The following is a 14,924-nucleotide window of genomic DNA, read 5'->3' on the forward strand; positions in this document are numbered from 1 at the left end:
AAAAACAAAACACTCAAACTTGCACACTTTTTAAAAAATATTTATTTTTTAGTTTTAGGAGGACACAATATCCTTATTTTGTTTTTATGTGGTGCTGAGAATCGAACCCAGTGCCTCACGCATGCTAGGTGAGTGAACTACCACTTGAGCCATATCCCCAGCCCCCAAACTCGCACATTCTTAACATATGCTACTCAATAAGCTTCAATATGTGTAGAGATATTACTAAGGTATCCAATCCATCACCTCCAAAAGTTTTCTTGTGTTCCTTTGTTTTGTTTTGTTAAGTTGTGGTAAGAACATTTGATATGAGATCAACTCTTATCAAAATTTTCAATGTACAATATTGTATTATTATCTACAGGCAGTACATTGTAAAAAGATCTCCAGGACTTATTCATAACTCTAACTTTATACTCATTGAAAAGTTCCCCCTTCCTCCACCCCTTATCCCTGGCCACCACCAGCTGTTTTTCCGCTTCTATCAACTCTGACTATTAGATACTGTGCGTATCCTTGTGCACTGTTAATGCAGCTACTAAGGAAAACAGTTCTCATGGTCAACAGCTTATTCCCCCCAACACCATCTGCTAAATTACTATTCATTTCAAATTTCCCTTTAATTATCAATACCAAGAGAGAACTCTCTGAAACTCTTGGGCAATTTTTTTTCTTTTTTTAATTTTTATTGGTTGTTCACAACATTACAAAGCTCTTGACATATCATATTTCATACATTAGATTGAAGTGGGTTATGAACTCCCAATTTTACCCCAAATGCAGATTGCAGAATTACGTCGGTTACACATCCACAATTTTACATAATGATTCTTGGGCAATTTAAAAAACTAATGCCAGTAATTGATCTGTTGTTTTTTTTTTTTTTTGATACACCTTTTTTCCTACACTAATAATAAGCTCTTATTAGGATTTGATTTCAGAATGATTAGTCTGTCAGACTACTTTTCATAAACTCATAAGTGTTGACAGATTAAACCCAATGATTATCAGAGTTTGGGATATTCCCGTTTTTATACAGAACTCACAGTCCAATAAAGGTTCACATAGAAACTCATTAGGCAAAATAGTTGAGAGTGGAACTTCGGGGTCAAGAGTCCACTGGAAGAAGGGGGCTGGGAAGGTCAATCTTTAGACCTTTGCTCAACCCCTTATACACACACAGAGGACCTAGTGAATCCCTAGAGCTTAAAGTAAAGGCACAGATTTAAAACCATTAAATCAGACAATCCAATGGCCAATTCTTAGCCCACATACAAATAGCAAAACATCACTCCTGGAATACATGTACTATATAAGTCTATCTAGAAAGAAGCAAGCTCTATTAAAGCATCATTTGGTAAGAAATGCTATCTATCTGATTTTGCCCTTTTGGGCATTAAAATTTTGAATATAATAAAACAATAGTTTCCTCTAGTCAGAATTAAAAAAATAGCATTGAAAAAGACTATTAAACCATGACTTTATGAACATAATGTAATAATGAGTTGAACGTTAATAGGTTAATGCTACACTGTGGCATGAGAAAAATAATATTTTATTATACAATTAAAGCTGAAATTATGCAACAAACTATAAAAATATATTGTATATGTATATGTACGTACACATTATTATGCGACATAAACTTTTAATTCCTTTGCATTTAGGAAGCAAGGGAAACAACTAATCAATGTAACTAAGGGACTGGATTTTAAGATGATTACAGATTCTGCACTTGGGACAAAAATTTGGAGTAATGTGACATATCACCAGATCAATCAATATTTCTGTTTAATTATTACACACTTAAAGTCCTGGATCCTGGTTATCAGAATCTGCAGGGATTTCCTGGTATAAATCTAGGTTTATTACATCAAAGTCTGCATGTGGAATAAGCGAAAGAGTCTGTTTTCTCAATAGAGTTTCTGATCACTGGCTGGATTTTGGAATTACTGATGCAGGCTACATTTATCTGTGACTCCTTTTATCTCTCTTACCTAGCATCTTGTTTTTCATTCAAATGACCACCATGAAGTATATTTAGAGCAAATTGTTATCCTTGAAGTTTCCATAATCTTGTAGGAGACTACTACCTATGTTTAAGACTGGACTTGGGTTTAATATGTCTCCAAAGGCTAAACCCACCATCTCTCCCACATTGCATCACAGCCTTAGGTGATTCTCTTGGTTGGACTTTAAGTTGTTTTATAGCTCCTTCTCCCACCCAAAATGTGATCAAAAGGTAGCATATTTTTTGTTTGGGGTTTTTGATTAAATTATATTTATTTCTCCTTCTAACATTTTACTTTGAAAGGTTTCAGACTAAAAAGAAAAAAAAATTGTAAGTTTAATGAGTACCTCTCTATCCTTCACCCAGAGTCACCAATTGTTTACTGCATTTGCTTTATCTCTCAAAAGGAGATACTTGAAGGCAATTTTGCAATAGCTTATGTAGGCGTGCAACCTTGAGGTCATAGACCTATTGGGGATTGAGCAAAGGTGAGTCTGGCAAATATTTTACTCTTTTGCAATCACCACATACTCACCTTCAGCAATGAGATGATGAACAGGGAGACCACTGTTTAATAACTTAGCTTTTCTCAGCTCAAACCTGGCTTACTCTTAGGTTTACTCTCCTCTGCGCTTTTGATTGTTGCTTTTGCTATGTGAAAATGAAAGACATAATGTCTTTTTCAAGTATTAATTTGAGTTTCCTCCCCAAATGCAAATCCCTATGATACTGTAATGTTTAAGGTCCTTCCTGATCTCAACCTCAATTAATCTGTATTTTCTCCATGAATGACATTTAAAAAGTACTTGGTCTCAATTAAAAGCTAACAATAAATGAATCAATGAATGCAAAAATAAATAAATGGATAAATAAATAAAATACAAGATATTTCAGAAATGGTTTCTATGTTAAGCTCACTACCTACAAGGAATTTACATTATGTTCAGAGTTATCAAAATCTAAATGTTGCTAATCTCAAACTTTTTTAGTAAATAGTAAATGTTGAATTATTTTTCTTGAATATAAAATATAGTAGATTTATGACTTTGCATTCTGCATGTACTTGTATTAGTGACCTATCATTTCCTTTCAGGTTTTTGTAGACCTGATTTGAGATGAGTGAATGTGTCTGCATAGCTCTACTTTCCAGATTCACCTGCAGCTCCTCTAGCACTAGCTAACTGGGAAATATAGTTTGTTGCCTTGGGGAACCTATGACGGAGTATAATCAAATCAGTAACAGTACTGGGAAAATAATTTAAAGCAAATGCCATATACAATAGTCTGATGTTTACCTCTGAATTACAGTATCATTCTCTCCAAATGAATAATAAGTGGTGGAACTTAGGTGGTTAGAACCTATGAAAACAATATTGTGTGCTTCACTCACAGGTGTGCCCCTTATCATCACAGAATTTAACCTCCCTAATTTATTCTATCACCTGAACAATCAATTAATAAAATGATCTCGACTTTGTAAAAGGAACTAGCAATATGTGATTATTAATTAAAAGTGTTCTTCTAACATTTTAGAGAAATTTATTTCTCCAAATTTCCGGTACTAAAGAGTTTCAGAAAACTGGAACTATATATGCAAATATGATAAATGAATTAAAATGTAAGTAGTTTCGTGAATAAAAATAAAATATGACATCTTAATTAACTTGGGTATATCACTAGATATGGAAGGGATTTTTGTAAGGTTTGAAGTAGAAGACTAAAAGTTTTTAGATTCCTTTACTTATAAAAATTTATTGGGTCATTATTATGTGACAGGCCTTGTGTTAAGTAGTAGATATAAAAATATAGTTCCTGCACCTCAGAAAAGAGTAACTAAGAGCTTTCCTTCATATACTATAGCATACTGAAGAAGAGCGTCAAGGATAGCCTCAGGCTAAAAGACATCGATTCACCTGTGCATAACTTGAAATATGACTGGATGTTTTTTATATTCCTAACTCAAAATCAGAAACCCTAATTCGGCATTTTCCTCCAAGGAAGAAATATTTAAAATTATGTACTTTCATGGCAAAATGTTCTGGTTCATATCTATTTTGTTCATTCATACATTCATTCATTCAAGGGTTATTTTGAAGTAGAAAACCTAAATAGAACTTGATTATGGAAGAGGCAACTTACTCTAAACCCCTTAAAAGGTAACTAATTGTAAATTAAGAAAGACTTTTCCAGGTAACCCCTAGAAGAAAATTTCAAAAGTAAAAATGAAAGTTACAATTTTTCTAGATTAAAAAACAAACAAGCAAACAAAAAACAAAACGGGATAGAAGTGAGACAATTTCATCCAAAAGCTGTATTTTAAACATGAATAAGGAATAGCACTGTGGGTATAGCTCAGGGATAGAGCTTCTTGCCTACCAAGGCCCTATGTTCAATCCCTAGCACAACACACACACACACACACACACACACACACACACACACACACACACTGGTCCTAAACAGGAGGCTAAACAAAGGCATCTATGAAGAGATCCAGAGAAAATTCGTACAATAAACTGACATGTAAATTCTATGGGCAAAGAATGCTTTATTTAACAAGTTATGCCACTAATACTTGGACATCTTTCAAAAGAAAAAAAAGAGAATATTTTCTTCATAATATATTAAAACAAATTCCAGATTAATTAGGTATGTAAATATAAAAGAAAAAAAGAAAAATATTTAAAGAAATATTTAAAATCTATCTGTATCATCTTAGGATGAGTGAGATAGCCTTATGTAGGACAGAATACATGACATAAATGAGCTCTGGCCTAAAGGAATTCAGAATCTAGTGCCACAGTAAAATAAGTGTGTGAGAGTCAGGAATAGACTGCTTTATTTTTGCAAAAACAAGGCACAAGAGAACAATTCATTGTATTATGTGGTGGACATCAGGGAAGGGCTCTCAGAAGCATGATTTGAGCTATTTTTAAAGGGATAAATGGGCATCTTCTAGATAGTATGTGAGAAAGCACAAAATCATTAAAAAACCTGGTGTTCCAGTACCAATGAAAAATGCAATGTAATTGAAGTGCAGAGCGAATGATTGTAGAAGTGGAAAATGGGCTAATTTGTGTAAGAGTTCATGTGCAAAGCTAAACAAATTTAACCTAACCTCACTGACTTTCCTGCTTAAGTCCACTGATGTAGATTAAGCTTTAGGTGATAGTCACACAAAATGAAGAGCAAAGGTCCTCATTGTAGAGAGAGAAATCAGGGTTTGGCTAAAAGTAGTAACTGGATTTCAATATCTATTCTCCCTCTCCTCTTTATTAACAGAATCCTAATTTTAATTAGGACTCTCTTATACCCAAGCTAAAAGCAAATGTCAGCATCTCCTATTAGATCTACCTGTGTGACTAAGATGTGACCCATAAGATGTCAGTGGAGGTGTTCTATGGAACAATCAAAGAAAGCTCCTTAAATGAGAAGAGACTCCCTTTCCATTCCATCTTTCCTCCTTCTTCCAAACTATCACAGAACACAAGGTTTAGACCAGGAAGTGATCTGCAAGCCTCTGTTAAGATTTTTTTAAACTACTTTTTTTAGTTGTAGATGGACACAATATCTTTATTTTACTTATTAATTTTTATGTGGTGCTGAGGATTGAACCCAGTGCCTCACATGTGCAAGGCAAGTGCTCTATCACTGAGCCACAACTGCAGCCCCTCTGTTAAGATTTGACTTCTTGAGGACTGTGGGAACATATTTCTGCAGACTTTTTTTTCCCTGTGAACAGAAAATGGACTCTTCCTTGTTGAAGCCACACATGCAAAACCTCACCCTAATAGATGAGCACTAATGTTATCGTAATGACAAACCCTTGCATTTAAGGAGTCATCTGGGAAGAAATCGCCAGTTTAAAAAAAAAAAAAAAACAAACAAACAGAAAATTGTGAGACGGGAAAGATTTAGATACCAGAAACCAAGAGAAGAGACAGATCCAAGGATGGGGTGACTATGAAAGGAGGCTATGAAGGGAAAGGCTTGAACGCAGGATCCTAACAAAGTTACAAAGTCACTGCTAACTGAAGGAGAGCAGTTTCAAGAGACCAGTAAGCATCTGGAAGCCAAGTTGAGGAGATTTCCCAAAGAATGAAAGGAATTGAAGATGAATTAATAACTAATTTCAGGGGAAGAGAGAGAAAGAAATCGGTTAAAGAGAAGGTCAGATGGAATAAAGAGATGTGTGGTGTCTTTTCTCCCACTCAAACTCTATTTCCAATCATAAATGAGTCTGCTAAAATGTACTGTTTATTGAATTGAAAGTCTACTTAATTCTCTTATAATAAATTCAAAATCTTCAAAGAAAGCCCTTTTCATTCATAATCTCATTCATATAATTAAAGAGAATCCACAAAAGAAAACAAATTGACCAATGTAAATATGTTGAATTTATAAAAATGGCATAGATCATATTTAGTGAGGTGTTTTCAAAGTTATGATTTAGTATTTTTGGTAGAAAACTGAAATCAAATCAATACTGGGGAGATTGTTTATGCATGTGTAAATTTCCTTTTTGGAAATATTTGTAAATATTTTAAATGTGTTTTTCCATATGTTCTTGAAAGAAATCGGTTAGACTCTGAAAAAGAATTTGAGTCTGCCTTATAGTCTCTATGGGTAGACTCAAAGAATACATTTTCATTTCTATTAGGAAAGAATGTTTTTTCTGGACTTGCTTGCTAAAAGAAGAGATGAACATATTTTGAGGGATGGGCTGTGGCTCAGCAGTAGAGTGCTCGCCTAGTATGTGCAAGGCCCTGAGTTTGATCCTCAGCACCATATAAAAATAAATAAAGGTATTATGTCCAACTACAACTAACAAATAAATATTAAAAAAATTAAAAAACATATTTGAAAATTGTGAATTCCCCTACAAAGGTCAAGCACTGCTCAATTCAGTGATTTTTAACTCAAAATGTTGGTTTAAAACCATTCAAACCTAGTGGTTGAAAATAACAAGTCTGCAATGGGCTAGCCAATGACTGGGTGGTGTGGAAGAGAAGTTTTCAACATCTTCTGGGTTGCAGAAAGGAGGTCCCATGTGACTCCCTCCTCCTGGTGTAATGGATGTCCCTTAGTGTATTTCTTTAAAAATTTCAAAGCCCACAGAGTTATTTAAAGGTAAAAAAAGTTTGATTATTTTATTTTTCAAAGCACTCATATGTCTCAGTTACATTTGGCTACAGTACAAAGAACAATGAAATAGCACCTGGGCATTTTTAATAGGTGGTAAAGAATCTTGACTCCTTTATCTTCCTTATTTTCTCTCCACTTTGCTAAACAAACCAAGCCTTTCTGTCCCCATTCCCACTGCTTTGGCCTACTGGGTCACCAGGGGCCTGATTTTCATGCGGACAACCCTCAGGGAATAATCTGCTCCTCTAAAGGGGACCCAGACCACTCCATTCTCAATCTCATAAGGGCTGTTGTTCCTTGGGTCGTAGGAGCCCCCAGGGTAGAAGATGCCATTGAGGTTGGCTGCCTGGCAGTTGTTGTACCACCAGCCCCCTCCGTAGACTTCTGCACAGTTCTCTTCCCACTGGTCTGCATCCCTGTCGAAGGTACTGAATTGCATGGCATTGTGAGAAGTGTATTCGGTCCCTTCTTCCACAGAACCCTCAATCAGAGCATCCCCAGCAGTGCCCGTGTAGGAGGAAACCTGCAGAGCATATCCTTCCTCCTCAGAGCCCACCCGCAAGTGGTACTCCGCATAAGCCCCTTTCCCATCCCAGTCCTCCAATTCTACCCTAAGGATAGAGCCCCTCTGTGTGAGTAAGTGGAGGTAGTCATTGCCTAGCCAGAATTCTCCTTCCCCCTTGTCATTCAGGCTGCCGAAACCTCTCTTGTAGTCTTGCCAGGTCCGGTTAAAATTCAGTGATCCATCCATTCTTTGCTGGATCAAAAGCCATCCTCCCAAACTGGTCTCTTGATCGCAATAAACAGAAAAAATCTTACTGGATCCTGGTAGCTTGATATTGAAAATGCCACTTTGGGCACCTGAAGGATGTGTTTGGAGGACATCATCACAGTCTAAAAAAAAAATTAAGCTGGTTGGAAGAAGTTACTCTCATTTAACTTTTACAAAGATAGGCATGGACCAGATTAAAGAAGGCAAATACTGCTTTCTTTCTTCCCTTCCTTCTTTCTTTCCTTCCTTCTGCCCATGGGAAAAGGATGTACATAAGTGGGATATAATTGTACGCAATCGAGGGTCATCTATATCTTCAAAATGTAAATTTTTCTCAAATGAATTTGGAATTTTACTTGCACAAACCAACTAATGGCAAATAGCCATCAGAGGTAGCCAAGTATCAATGAAGACTAGTACAACTTGTTTTTCACCTGATCTAAATATCAACTGAGACACACGCTAAAAATTACAATTAGTCAATTGAGTGACAATTCCTATAGCGCATATTTTGAATGATGAAACAATTTGGTTATATAAGCTCAAAACCGAGTTTCAGAAGGTATTCATTCATTCATTTAACATGTATTTATTGAGTGATGACTTTCTGCACTGCTAGGCATTTGGGAATACAGAGATGAACACAATAGACCAAGCCCCTTCCCCCATGGAACTCACAGTCTAGCATGAAAAACAGACCAAAAAAAAAGGTGTTCATTTTGATAAAGCTTAGTAGATGATTAAGAAAGAAGTGCAAGGTACTTTGGGAGCACTTTGCAGAAATAATTAGTCTAGGGGTTCAGGGAAGGCTCCCCCAAAGGAGAAGTGTGGATACCTCTGGAAGGGCGAGACTTGGCACGGCCTCTCTTGATAGTATGTGCTTCTCGGAATTCTTCATGGCCGGCTTCACTTCCAGCCTCATCTGCCATTTTATAGTTCTTGGTTTCCACCGTGGAGCCTCCTCTACTGTAAGTGGTGCTACTGGTCACAAGTTTTCTGTGACTTGAAGTTTTCCCACTGGAGGAGAAATCAGGTACACCTTCATGAAGAGAGCCAGTTTCCCCTGTGTCGGATTCTGAGCCCATAGTTTGGATCTTACTGCCAAACTCTTTGAAGGAAGGTGGGAGTAAACCTGGGAATGTTTTCCCAATGGAGGAAGTTTCAAAGAAAGAAGCTTCCTCGGGGTGCAGTCTGGAAAAGTCAGCCAGGCTGCCTCTGGAACTAAAACTGTGCAGCGAGTCTAGGTCAGTGGCATCACCACAGTCAGCAGGATCTTCAGAATTTACCACTTCTTTGGTTACTTCTCTGCGACCATCGGCACCGATCACAGTCTTAGTGACGGTTTTGGAGCATGAACGACGCGAGGTGGTTGTACCAGCAGAGGTGACCTTCTCGTTCCCGATCAGGAGCTCTTTCTCTCCTTTAGAAGTGACCAGTTTACCTGTGCTATATTCTTTCTTTGTCCCTGGATTTATATTTCCTGTCCCCTCTTCAAATTCCCCCCAGTCTGGGCTGGCGGGCCTGGTGTTCTCATAGCCCCCACTCTCTGGCCTAAAACTTCCATGTCCAGAGCCTCCAGGTCTCCAATTTCCACTATGACCGGGTCCAGAGCTCCCAGGATTCCAGTGTCCAGTACCATCGGATCCAGCAGTCCCAGGGTTCCAATTTCCACCACTTCCAGGCCTAGAACTTCCAGGATTCCGTGGTCCCGTAGCAGCAGATCCAGGGTTCCTGGGCCTTTCTGTCACTGACCCTGTTCCATAAGATGGAGAGTCTCCTCGGGCACTCCCCTCTCTTCCGTGTCGCTCTAACACCATCCTCATCTGTTGCATTTCTGTTAACGCCTTCCACTCTGGAGGGGCCTTTTGAAGCTGGCTCTTGTAATGTCCAGGAACCAAGTCTGGGACTGGACTCATTTTTATCAGTGGTAAGTATTGCCTATCTGCAGAGGGAAGTAAGTTTTGGGATATGATCTGTTCAAGTTGCCTCTGCTGGTTTTCATAGTCCCTCAGATCTATCTCACGTGATACAGACCTACTACATGACCCTTGGCAAGATCGGATCTTAATATCGATGTCCACCTAGAGAAAGAGAAAAGGAAAAGGTAGATTTAAATAAGGGACCATGCCTCTTGAGTTCCTGGAAGTCCATTTATTGTTTGGAAACTGGTTAAATGTTTAGGACTTGCAGACCTATAATCCATATTTTTTTGTTTTCTATCTTCAGTGCAAGACAGGTTGGGCATGGGAAGGCTAGCCAGGATCTGCACTGGGAGCTCTTGGGGTTCATCTTAGATTCAGAATGGTAGAGAGTAAGGTGCCATTCCCTCTGAAAGGCAACACCAATTAAAACACCCTTGGTACAACTGAGGCTAAGGCCCCAGGTTGGTGATATCCTGGGTTTTGGAATCAGGCAGACAGGACTGAAAATTTGCTTTTGAAATTTACTATGTGCTCTTGAAAGTTTACTTTTCTTCATCTGTAGTGTGGGGGGAGATAGTTCCTACTTTTAAGTAGATGGTGGGTATAGTACTTTTCTTTGCATATGGTAGACACTCAATGGGTGTGACAACTGTCTTCCTTTTCTTCACAGTTCAATGACAAGGACATGGGTCTGAGCTACAGTCTTACCTCCAGGCGTTTCATATCTATCAGCTGGGCCCTGACATTGTTCTGCAGAAGTTGTATTTGCTGTACTTTCTCTATTACTTTGCGCTTCAGGATCTCAATTCTGCTTCTCAAATCTTCTGATACTTGATTATATGTATTATCATTGTCTGAAATAGAAAACATGGGTTTTGAAGTATCTGGGAGTGATTTGCTTATAATAGCCAGCAAGAAATTACAGGAAGTTTGATTATAAATACTCCCACATTTTGTTTTGTTCACAGTTTGTTCTCCCTATATTTATTCTGTGAATTTCAAGCTTATTAGGCATTCGATTTTTAGACACTGTTGCATTCTGCAGTCATTCGTGGATGTCGGTTCCAATGTCTTAGTAGTAGTTAGTAATTCAAATAAACACAGAAGGAATTCCAAAGAAATTTATTTAATAAATAATAAAGAAATAATGAATTTATAAATAGATGATAAAGAACTAGCAGATTTATTTAATAAATAATAATAGAATTTATTTAATACATAATAAACTTATTCAAAGGTTAATTAAGAGATAAAATAGTTTGATCACATTCCAATTATTTTATCATATCCTTACTCAAGAGATTTGAATCCATTATTGGATTTACTTACTGAGGAATTTTTCTTCCTACCTATAGATGTTAAATTGTTCCTAGACTCTTTTGGGGGGTAAACAGAGAGAAAGAGAATGATTCTATATTTAAAAATTTAAAAATCTACATAATGAACTCAGTGGGGTCTGGGGTTCACCTCCAGCTTTGTGTCTTTGAGCAAGTTCATTGACCTGTGAGTTTCCTCCTCCATAAGATAGAAACAAAAATATCTGCCGGGTGCAGTGGTGCATGCCTGTAATCCCAGCAGTTTGGGAGGCTGAGACAGGAGGATTGTGAGTTCAAAGCCAGCCTCAGCAAAAAGCGAGGAGCCCAACAACCCGGTGAGACCCTGTCTCCAAATAAAATACAAAAAATAGGACTGAGGATGTGGCTCAGTGGTTGAGTGCCTCTGAGTTCAATCCTTGGTAACCCTCCCCCCGCAAAAATAAATCTGCTCAAAGCATCTGGTCCATCTAATTTTCAGTATACATTCTTAAAAAGAACATGCTTATATTCTTGTCTTCAATCCGAAATTCTGACTGACTTTGTGACCTTTAAGAGTTTAAAGTAACCTCTTTTGCTGTGTGAAAAAAGATTTAAAAACAAAAACAAGCCTCTCCTTAAAATTCAGGGATATCAAGAAGGCATGTATTTTTATGCTAAGTACTTTGGAATAAAATTTCAGTAGCTCTAAGCAGACATCTTATTTATTTAAGATTTGTGTTGTTGCTTTAGTTATAAAGTCAAAATAATAATATGGAGTACTTACTATTGGCGTTGGCAAAGTCCCCTCTCAAAAGCTCCATTATATTCCTGGTCAACGTATTAGAATCCTTATTGTTTTTTTGATAATCAAAGAGCGAATTTTTGAGCTTATTTATTCTGTTCGTAAAATCTTGATTGACTTCATCAATCAACCCTTTCATCCTGCAGCCAGAAGGGCATTTTTGGTTCTGAAAGTGAATAGGGGAAAATTACATTAAGGTCCTATCTCTTGGATCCAGAATGATTTGCAGTTCCCATCTCTTCTGACTTAAAAATAATCAAGAGGACTAATTAGAGAAACTCTGGAATGAGTGTTGACCTACTTATAAATGGGGTTCCATCAAATGTTGAGACCACAGTACTCAGGTTCCTAGAACTTGCCTAAGCATTCAACTAACATCCAATCTGTTCAACCAGGTAATGATCCAGAGTGGGTTATAATTAAACTGTGCTCTTAGGATTAGGTGCCTTGACCTTTGTTGTTTTTAATTAGACAGGCAAGGAGCTAGATTATTATTAGGTTATTTCCTACTGGAAAAGTTTTCTGGGCCCCTTTCTAGCACCATAGGGAAGGACCCTCCTGCTCCCCAGGCCCACGGCTTACCCAGTCTTCATCAGCACAGAAGGGCCAGTCCCCCTCTTTGCAGGCAGACTGCTGTCTTTCCACAATTCTTGGGCCACGAACCCCTCCTCCTTCTGCTAAGAATTCACCTTCACCTGTATCTGTAGTCTTTAAAGATTCGTTCACAATGCACAAAAAGAGCAACAACAACAACAACGTTAGCCAGGAGAAGAAGAGACACTGTCATGCCTACAAGTCCCAGGAATGAATGGCACTCTTAAGAGATCCTAAGTCACAATTTCAGGGCTTCCACAAAACTTTAGGTTTCTTACCTTCCAATGAAAATGCTCATACCCATTTTACGAAATGGTTATGAGACTTAAAGATAAGGGGTACAAATTTCTTAACAGGGTTTGACAATAAATGTCTGATTAATGTCAGGAGTTTTAAAGGGCTTGTGATAAAGGTAATTAATTATTTGGATCAATGAAATCGGTTAAATTTTGCCTTTTTTCGTAATGATTGTAGATGGAAAGATAATGGAAAAATTCAGAGTTCTTTCTCCTAAAATTCCTATTTCAGTAGGCAGAAACCTACACTATCATCACTTCCCTTCAAGTATTTAGTGCAGCCTTTAGCGATGGGTCCATAGTTCAGAAGAGCTATCACCAAGGACACAAATAGGGTGAAGTAAAACTTAGGAATGCTTTTTGGGTTGCTCATTCATGGAGTGATTTCTTTTTATTTGAATTGGAAAAAAAAAAGTAGACAGAAAACAAACAAAAAATAGTTGCTGACTGACAACTTTTTTGAACATCTTGTACTTAGAAATACAGACTTAAAAATTTCCTGTTCTGAACCAAGTGGTCATTAAGGTATAAAAACTCTACTAATAAGACTTTATATCTTAATATATAAAAGTGGCTCTAGATTTTCACTATTTTTATGCTATACCACCAACTTACAAGAATTTTGTTGTGACTTCTTTAGTATGGGATAGTTTAAGCTAATATTTACAGTCCTAATTTCATTTCTTAAGCATATCCAAATAACAATAATCCTAATTCAAAGAACCAAGAACAACTGATTGAAAGAAACAAGTAAAATCCTTTTGTCTAAAAAAATGAAAGAGTAAATTCAAACATATTTCAGAATAAAGCAAAACAACAATAAAAACAAGCAAAATTTGTAGATTTATGCCAATAAGAGAGAGGAAAAATAATTGAAGCCTATGCATTACCTGAAATATCACTTTAATAAATGGTTTTAGTTTTATTTCCTACAAAAAGTATTCCTTATTATTTTTCTATAAGGGAGAAAATTAAGTTAAAACCACCTCTTCATCTTTTTCCTTCTTTATTGCTTATGCCCACACTAAAATTTATGAGTTGGGGGGGGGCAAGAAATAAATTGAAATAATTTACATCTTGTATAATGAACTAGGAGATAACTGAGTTTCCAGAACATATTTGACATATTTTTTTTATAAAATCAGAGTGTTTCAGAAATATTTTTGAATAAATTTTTTTCTTCATTTATATAGATCTCTGGAGATAAATTTTAGAAATTCTTGCCATAGTTAAACATTTAGAAGTTATCTTAAAAGAATACAATATTTCCAAATAAACCTATTTACTTATCAACTTATTTCTTGTGGTCTTGCTGTATGTTTCCAAATATAATGCATTTGCTTTTTAAGCATTTTGTCTTGAATCAAAAATAAAACAACCTTTTAGAAAAAAATTAAATAAAACTAAACATTATGCTTATTACAGACAAATAATAAGCAATTAAGAATTAGAGGGAAAAAAAAACTTATCGAATCCTTGTTCTGTTATCTAGCATGATAGTACTCCAAGACTTTAAAGGGACAAAAATGTGAAAGATTCTGGGTCCTTAAAAATTCTGAGAAAAACACAACCAACAATGTTTTAAGACTGAATGACAGATGTCAAGATCTCCCTTGTGAATCTGTACACTTGGGTTCCTCTAAGACCTTCCTCTTATAGTCAGGCATATTATCCTGCATTCTTGCCAAGCCTTTTTAGCAAGTTGCCTACAGAGCATAAGGCTGAGAGTGTATCAGAATATACAATTAGCAGAAGCAGAACCTCCAAGCTCTTTGTAGAATAAACACCAGAGAGAAACAAAGAATAAATGGCACCCTACCCATACTGTGCTGACCACGCTCAGGACCAGGCAGACGATCCTCATGGAAAACATCTTCTCTGAGCCAGGGGTTGGCTCATGAGAAGCACTCCAGTTGAAAGAAAGGAGGATTGCCTCCACTCCTAGCTGCCACCCCATTTAAATCTGCAGGCAACTTGGTAAATCATTACCTTTGTCCTGTTTAGACAGTCTTCAAGCTCATTTTGCTTCCCTTGCTCCTGCCATAATGTTGGTATCCCAGAAATTCTTACTCAATTTTCCTCAACTT

General features: G+C 36.9%; 1 protein-coding gene across 1 annotated transcript; it reads right to left on the reverse strand.

Moving 5' to 3' along the window:
- Positions 1–7,156: 7,156 nt before the first annotated feature.
- On the reverse strand, positions 7,157–14,758 carry Fga (fibrinogen alpha chain). Its single transcript, XM_026384767.2, has 6 exons — positions 14,657–14,758; positions 12,530–12,655; positions 11,930–12,113; positions 10,559–10,704; positions 8,764–10,009; positions 7,157–8,050 (listed from the first exon to the last, which is right to left on the reverse strand). Exons 1-6 carry the CDS (start codon positions 14,708–14,710, stop codon positions 7,341–7,343), a joined length of 2,466 nt encoding a protein of 821 aa, XP_026240552.2. The 5' UTR covers positions 14,711–14,758; the 3' UTR covers positions 7,157–7,340.
- Between the last annotated feature and the right edge of the window lie 166 nt (positions 14,759–14,924).

This window comes from Urocitellus parryii, chromosome 10 (genome assembly GCF_045843805.1).
Source record: "Urocitellus parryii isolate mUroPar1 chromosome 10, mUroPar1.hap1, whole genome shotgun sequence".
NCBI lineage: Eukaryota > Metazoa > Chordata > Mammalia > Rodentia > Sciuridae > Urocitellus > Urocitellus parryii.

What these genes read in the sequence shown, in the direction of transcription:
- Fga (XM_026384767.2), bottom strand. Translation starts at nt 14,710, where the DNA reads ATGTTTTCCATGAGGATCGTCTGCCTGGTCCTGAGCGTGGTCAGCACA. An exon ending in TAGATATGAAACGCCTGGAG is followed by an intron (nt 10,010 to 10,558) that starts GTAAGACTGTAG and finishes CTCTTTCTCTAG; the next exon opens with GTGGACATCGATATTAAGAT. An exon ending in CAAGTCTCGCCCTTCCAGAG is followed by an intron (nt 8,051 to 8,763) that starts GTATCCACACTT and finishes TTTTTTTTTTAG; the next exon opens with ACTGTGATGATGTCCTCCAA.